General features: G+C 44.0%; 1 protein-coding gene across 2 annotated transcripts; it reads left to right on the forward strand.

The window, feature by feature from the left end:
• Positions 1 to 690: 690 nt before the first annotated feature.
• Positions 691 to 7,225, forward strand: LOC127048484 (olfactory receptor 52P1-like). Of its 2 annotated transcripts, XM_050948382.1 has the most exons (3): positions 691 to 787; positions 4,119 to 4,201; positions 6,054 to 7,225. In XM_050948382.1, exon 3 carries the CDS (start codon positions 6,098 to 6,100, stop codon positions 7,052 to 7,054), a length of 957 nt encoding a protein of 318 aa, XP_050804339.1. In that variant the 5' UTR covers positions 691 to 787; positions 4,119 to 4,201; positions 6,054 to 6,097; the 3' UTR covers positions 7,055 to 7,225. The 2 variants fall into 2 exon arrangements, with proteins under 2 accessions (XP_050804339.1, XP_050804348.1); XM_050948391.1 differs by lacking the exon at positions 4,119 to 4,201 and having other exon boundaries at positions 723 to 787.
• Positions 7,226 to 8,038: the final 813 nt, after the last annotated feature.

Below are 8,038 nucleotides of genomic sequence, written 5' to 3' on the forward strand. Positions count from 1 at the left end.
ACTCATGCGATTAACTAAAAAAAATTTAATCGCAATTAAAAAAAATTAATCATGGTGGTTAATGAATGAATGGTGATTGAAGCATGCAGGGACATACGAACGGCTCTGTGAGCTAAGAGCTGAAAACATTATCTAAAAGTTGTATCTGGCAGGAAATACTTTGCAGTGCCAACTACAACAGTGCCATGCAAACACCTGTCTTCACTCTCAGGTGACATTGTAAACAAGAAGCAGGCAGCATTATCTCCTGAAATTGTAACCAACCTTGTATGTCTGAGTGATTGGCTTACCAAGAAGTAGGACTAAATGGGCTTGTAGGCTCTAAAGTTTTACATTGTTTTATTTTTGAATGCAGTTTTTTTTTACATAATTCTACATTTGCATGTTCAACTTTCACGATAAACAGATTGTACTACAATACTTGTATGAGGTGAATTGAAAAAATACATTTAATTTTATTTTTTACAGTGCAAATATTTGTAATAAAAAATTAATATAAAGTGAGCACTGTACACTTTGTATTTTGTGTTGTAATTGAAATTAATGTATTTGAAAATATATATTCAAACATCCAAAATATTTAAAGTAAATGGTATTCTATTGTTTAATACATGATTAATCATGATTAATTTTTTTAATTGCTTGAGAGCCCTAATGAAAACACATTCCAGAAAGGTGATCCCAGAACACCTTGATACCAAACACACTCCCCAAAGATAACAGGAACACGCTGACCCATCTTAAGGATAAGGTCAGGATGACAGCATAATGGACCAACCTGTACAAGGTAATGGATGGCCCCTAGATATAACAATGGGTGTCACCCCAATACATCAGAGGGTGGCACCCTGATACATCAGGAGTAATACATAACTTATTTGTATATGTGTATAAAGATCTGTCTCAGAGGCAATGTCTTTGTCTGAACGAGGGAAAAATAGAAAGTCTCGCCCTTCACTGTCACAGGCATACATGTGTATCTGTAACCATTGATCTGGGGCATTAGCACCTTGTCTCATCGGCCATAAACCTGACCAAGGGCCTTCGCTGAAAACCGAGTCTGTGGATTTATTGGGCAGTCCAATCAGAGTCTGCTGTATGGGCTGTCTGGCCAGAGTCAGTGCAGCATGCAGAAAGAACACAGACACACACAGCCAAACGTCTCTCAACAGGCTGAACAATTTGGAAGACTCAGTTTGTCCTGACAATCTGAACTCCTGTTATCAGCAAGTCATTGCTTCACTCCCAGGGGAGACTCTCAAGCTAAAGTTCTCCAGGGTCTATTTTCTGCTCTTTCCGCTGCTCATGGAGCTGAGGGAATTGTATGCAAGTCCTGGCCAACCTGAGAGTCTGCAGGGACTGTTCAGGGGAATCATAAAAGTTGCTGTTCAGCACGCTGACACTCAGACATGTGAGATTCATACGCTGATTCTCAGGGCTCTGCCTTCCTGTCGCCGTAAGGAGATTTCCTCTCTGCTGAGCAGGATTTCGGTGAGTTGCCTGTTTCTGCATTAAAGTTAGTGTTAAGGGCTCAGGAAGAGATCCAGTGTTCAAGTCAGGAACCCTTTGAGCAGGAATTCACTAGCACAGTGACTTGAACTGTTTAATATTGTGAGAAACTCTAAGGGATTTACCTGGTAAAACTGGAACTACAAAAGTACTGGTAACAGTTTAGACAAATACTTGTTTTTAAAATCAGTTCCTTGTCTCTTACTGTGTCCTATCTGTCTCAGTAGGAGAGTTGCTGAAATCTCAAACTCACAGGCTAAGAGCTTGAGAACAATCAGGATAATTTTTTTTCAGGGAGGGAGAGGGATCTGCTTTCTCTGTACCCTGCATCTTTGGGTCTGGAAAGGATGAGAAGCACCAAAAGGCAGTAAAAATAAAAGCATGTTTCTGGCTTAGAGGAAACCAGGCAATGTTGGAAATCTCACTGGGGGAGGTCCAGGAATGCAGTGTATGTGTGTGTGTGTGGGGGGGGAGTAAACATGCAGTATCCAGGTCACAGTAGTGTCGAATCCTGAAGCCAGGTGAAATACAGAATGAACATCCTGCCTAATGCACAGACCAAGAGGCATAACAAGGCCTCCTGGGATGAGGGAGGTGTCTCAGACTGAAATGTAAAATGGACCACACTGTAGCACACTGTCTCTGACACCATCCCCCACCTGGACCATCCCTCGTTCCATGAGTAATCCTGCTATAGCCTCGTGGCAATGTCAGCAATTGCCACCATGCTTGAGGAGGGTATACGGGTATCCCATGGGCTGCAATACATTAAAAGTGTGTATCATTTTGAGGAAGAGTTACTCACACTGGCTCCTTTTAGTGTCCACGTCCTCTCTCCCTCCCGCTGGGTCTGTCCCTCTGTTCTTCCCTGCACAAATTTATCTGCTGCTGGGGTTCCCTTCACCCCCAGAAAGGCAGTTCAGGCTGATCTCCCCTTTTTCCCGGGCACAGGCAGACACTGAGTTTAACCTAGTCTGAGGAGATATTTGTGTGAGCTGTCACTGTAGGATATTTCACCAGGTTTTGATCCTGGCTGAAGAGCAACACTTTGTCACAGGGCAGGATATTCTGGGTGTGGGCAATCTACATAGAGAAGTGGCCAGTCCTGGGGGTTGTGAGGTCAGGCAGGAGGTGTACAGGGACAGGCGGGCAGCTCTGGGGGTTGCAGGGGCGTGGCACAGTAGGTACATGGACAGGCAGGCAGCGCTGATGTAAGTAATTCTTTCTTTCCGATTCTTTGTCTTAGGCCAGCGTTGTGTCCTTTCCTGGCCCCAAGTGCATTTGGAGAGGTCTCAGGGTCTCTTTCCCCTGGCAAGCCTCAGAACAGCATCCTGGGTGTCACAACATTTTCTCACTTTTTTTTTCCAATTGTTGTTGAATGTTATTTGCATAACTTCAGGCATTTCAGTGGCACAAAGAACTAGTGATCTTTGCACCTTAGCTGCTTCAACCTCCCATCGTATTCTGGACCCCTGTCTCTAGTCTCCTTCGCCATCCCAGGCTGCCTTGATTCCAACAGCACGCTGGTTGCCAGTGTGTTCTCCATGCTCCCCAGTCATTCATGGCTCCCACAAGCTCCAAGCCAACCTGCACTCCTCAGAGCACTTCCCGTGCTAGGGGCAAGGTGCTTCCCATCAAACCTGCTCTCTTGGCTAAAGGGGAGATCAGTGACTGTGTCTCACTGGTGAGAAGTCTCACACATGAGTATCAAATGCCAGGACACCTGTGCTGCTTCTCTTGTTACACCCCTGCACAGGAACAGCTCGCAAGCTAAGAAATATGCACATTATACAGTGAGAGCCGGAAACTCTGGGACATGTGAGGGCCTAGGACAATACAGATGCCATGTGCAGGAACCACCATCACTCAGAGAGTGGACTACTGTGACACAGACTTAAAACCAGGATGCTCTGGGATCATTTGCTTGCCATTTCTGTTAGCCATTAATGGTGAGAGTTGTACATTCATCCTCAGTGTGCAGTTTTTATGGGGTAAAGTCATTATTTTTCTCACCTAAAACTTTCATTCATTCAGTGCTTCACGGGATCCCTCAGCTTCATGAAATACACAGTGTAACATTGTCAAGGCGTCTTCAGTAAGCTCAGGTATGAGCTTTCAGGCAAAATACTTCCAGCTGACTCATGGGGACATGCTAGTAGATTCCAAGGCCAGAAGGGACCATTGTGATCATATCACCTGTATAACACAAGCCTGAGATTTCCCCCAAAATTATTCCTAGAGCAGATCTTTTAGAGAAACATCCATCTTGATTTAAAAATTCTCAGTGATAAAGAATCCACCAAGACCCTTGGTAAATTGTTCCAATGGTTACTCTCATCATTTAAAAAAAATATGCCTTAATTTCACTCAGAATTTCTTTAACTTCAACTTCCAGCCATTGGATCCTGTTACACTTCTGTATGCTAGACTGAAAAGACTATTATTAAATAATAATATTTGTTCCCCATGTAGGCACTTAGACTGTTGTCAAGTCACCCCTTAAACATCTTTGTTAAACTAAATAGATTGAAATCTTTGAGTGTATCACTATAAGGCAGATTTTCTAATCTATTATTAATTCTTGTGATTCTTCTCTGAACCCTCTGCAGCGTATTGACATACATTTTAAATCGTGGACACTAGAACTGCACACAGGATTCCAGCAGTGGTCGCATCAGTGCCCAATACAAAGGTAAAATAATGTCTCTACCTCTAACATTCCCCTGGTTATCGTCCCAGGATCACATTAGCTCTTTTGGTCACATGATCACACTGGAAGTTCATATCAGCAAATCTTCTTCAGAATCATTGTGCTTCCCACAATAGTTCCCCAACATAAGTATCACCTACATTCTTTGTTCCTAGATGTAGGTATCTACATAACTATGTTAGAACACATATTGTTTGCTTCGCTCCAATTTACCAACCAGTCCAGATGACTCTGAATCAGTGACTTGTCCTCTTCATATTTACAATCCCCCAATTTTTGTGTCATCTGCAAACTGCATCAATATTCAGGCATGAGAAGGGTTAGCAGCCGAGTTGCTGACACATGTCTCTGCTTACCCATGTCAATTAACACCTGTAACTCAGGTCTCAGACAAAACTGGGTACCTGCAAGAAAATGTCTCACCAAAAGAAATAAGAGAAGTAGCAGAGGTGCAGGCCTGTAGCCCTAAATAACAAGACCCTTGTGCCCTTCCTGCCCATTCTGGTAAGCACAAAGTCATAGACCAGCATGATAATGTCTGTTTCCATGGGGGAAACTTGTATACTTTCCAGCATAGGATTGGCACCATGGATCAGACCTATGGTCCATTTAGTCCAGTGTCCACTTTCTGACAGTGACAGCCCCAGGTGTTGTAGAAGAAGGTGTAAGAAACCAAGCAGTAGGTGGATGGGAGGGATGACTTAACCCAGGACCAGCTTATCAAGCAGGTCCTTGGGGTGGCAATTCGGGAGCAGGGAGGCACTTTTAGGTATTCGGCAGCAATTCGGCGGAGGGTCCCTCACTCCCACTCGGAGCAAAGGACCTCCAGCTGAATTGCCGCAGATCGCGATCGCAGCTTTTTTTTTTTTGGCTCCTTGGGGCGGCAAAACCCCTGGAGCCAGCCCTGGCTTAACCATCCTGAGAGTGGCACCCTACAGCTAGAGATTGGCTTGTGCCCTGAAACACATGGGCATATCAGCTTTCCAAAATATTTAATTTGCTGTAACTATTGTAACTGGACAGTCTCACTATCCATGTAAATGTCCAAACCCTTCCTGTTTCTTACTTAGCTCATGGCCTCAACTACCTCTTATGGCAACAAGTTCCTCAGTCTAATTAGGCATTGAGTGAAGAAAGCATCTGTTTTGTATCTGTTTTGAATTTGCCACATTTCAGTTTAAATGAATGTCCACTTGATCCTGTGCTATGAGACAGGAAGATTCTCAATCTACGCTTGACCATTTAGGTTTTTATAGAATTTTCTCATGTCTCCTCTTCTTCCTCTCCTTTGTAAGGTAACAATCCAAGTCTTTTCAACCTTTCTTTGTATGAGAGTTTATTTGGGTCCTTGATCCTTCTCGTTGCCCTTGCCTGAACCCCTGTAGTTCTTCAATATCCTGTGAGAAGGGCGCCCAGTGCTACGCAGAAGAGTCCAGAGGAGGGTGAAACATTGACTGATCTCATGGCACTGTATTATCTGTATGATTTCCCATCCCACTCCTTCTGGATCCCAATGTTTTACTTAGTTTCTGTCCAGGCATGCACTTTGAGCAAGGTTTCTCTGAGCTATGTCCTATGATGCCCAGATTAATGTCCGGAGTTCATACAGTTAAATGAGAACCTTCTTAGATGTTTGAAGAGTTCAAGCTTTTCCCTCCAATAGGCATACATGTTGCAGTTATTGACATGAAAGTGAATAATCTGGTTCTATCTGCAAATGTTGCCACTTCACTGCTCACCTCCTTTTCGAGATTGGTAATAACTATAAAATATTTAACCTACTATCTGCTATAAATTGTGTAACCCCCCTCGCTGTTCTTCTTTCCCTTCACAGGCACCTTGAGCATTTCTGAGCCTGACTGACACATCGACCACCTCATGGCAGCTTTCAACCTCACGCCCTTTGACCCTTCAACATTCATCCTAATGGGCATCCCTGGCCTGGAAGATGCTCATGTCTGGATTTCCATCCCATTCTTTACGCTCTACGTTATTGGCCTGTTGGGAAATTTCATGATTCTGTTTGTTGTGGGAAAAGAGCAGACCCTGCACAAGCCGATGTACCTGCTGCTCTGCATGCTGGCACTCACAGAAATCGGCACGTCTACCTCTGTTGTGCTGAAGGCACTTTGTATATTTTGGTTTAATTTAAAAGGTATTACTTTGGGTGGCTGTCTCACCCAGATGTTCTTCTTTCATGCAGGTACTGTGATGCACTCAGCCATCCTCGTGACAATGGCCTTTGATCGCTATGTTGCCATATGTAACCCTCTGAGATATGCCACCATCCTCACCAATGCACGAATAGCTAAGTTAGGGCTAGTGGGTTTGATAAGAGCTGTTTTCTTCGTTCTGCCCCTGCCCCTGCTCCTGATCAGGCAGCCATTCTGTGCCAACCACATTATCCTCCATACATTCTGTGACCACATGGCTGTGGCAAAAATGTCTTGTGGGGACATCACAGTCAACAGGATGTACGGCTTGGTAATACCATTTGTAGTCAACATGTTAGACCTGACACTCATTGGCCTCTCCTATGGTCTGATTATCAGGGCTGTCCTGAGAATCTCCTCTAAGAAAGCCCACCGGAAAGCCCTCAACACCTGCACAGCCCACATCTGTGTGATGCTGATGTCCTATCCTTCCTTCTTCTTCTCCACTCTGACACACCGGTTCGGTCAGGGCATCGCTCCCCATGTTCACATCATCTTGGCCAACCTCTATTTCCTCCTCCCCACCATGCTCAACCCTATCATTTATGGGATCAAAAACAAAGAGCTTCTTGAGAAAGTGGGGAAAAATACCTGCAGAATGTGCTCGCCTGGGAACCACTGACTTTAAGCCTGCATGACAAGAGGGGGAAAGAATACTTCCTTGTTAATCAAGGGCACTCTGTCCAAGTTTGGCTGACCTCAACATTGTGGAAGTTTGCAGTCCGAGAAGCTCTTCAGACTTAACATCACTCCATCACCAAGCACTGCTCTCTCCGTTGCTGAGTTCCCTCTCTCTGACCATCACCTGACCTCTTTCAACATCACCCATCAGTCCCCATCTCTGCACATCCTGTCACTCGTCCTTTCTGTGACTTCCAGACCACCAGAAGATTCTTCAGCTTGCTGAAGCAAGGCAACTTTCCATGAGACCCTTTGTAAACAGCTTTGTTGTTCAGTTTGATGTACTGAAGCTATGCTTTCTGATAGCCAAAGACAAAGAAAGCAACTGCAATGCCGAACTTCTTTGTCATATGTACAGTGATCTGATGACCTAAATTTGCCTTATTTTCCTTCATCCAATCTTCAGGAAATCAGGAGAGTAAACCAATTTTTTCATTGGAAAATGCTAATACAGGAAAGCTGCTGCAGGAATTGAGGACATTCTACTAGAGCTTACTGGTGAGAGTTGTGAAACTGTGTGTTTTTGAGAACTGGACTGTGTTACCCTGTATTTGAGGGATGTGTATCCCAGAGAGTGATCAAGCCAATTGCAACCATATGATGTGCACCCAGCCAATGGGAATTAATAAAATAGAACATTACATAGTTTAGGATTAATTGGAAAGCAGGCTTTGAAATGCAAGGTCAAAATCTAGCTGGCAGTTTCTGCTAATCAGAGTGGGAGGAGTGGACAGACAAATAGATAAGTGATAATGAAAGCAGATAAGTGGATGAATACCTTCAGTCTGGATGCCTCTGATATTGGACATTTATTGAAAGTTAGGAAAAGTGATGATCGAATAGGGGTCACTGTGACCTATGTTTTTTGTAGAAGTTATGCAAGATTAGCTAATTCAGCGTAGTTTGGAGGAGTCCTCTGAAGCCA

Source organism: Gopherus flavomarginatus, chromosome 1 (genome assembly GCF_025201925.1).
Source record: "Gopherus flavomarginatus isolate rGopFla2 chromosome 1, rGopFla2.mat.asm, whole genome shotgun sequence".
In the NCBI taxonomy this organism is placed as follows: Eukaryota; Metazoa; Chordata; order Testudines; family Testudinidae; genus Gopherus; species Gopherus flavomarginatus.

Coding starts and splice junctions, on each gene's coding strand:
- LOC127048484 (XM_050948382.1), top strand. CDS start 6,098: ATGGCAGCTTTCAACCTCACGCCCTTTGACCCTTCAACATTCATCCTA.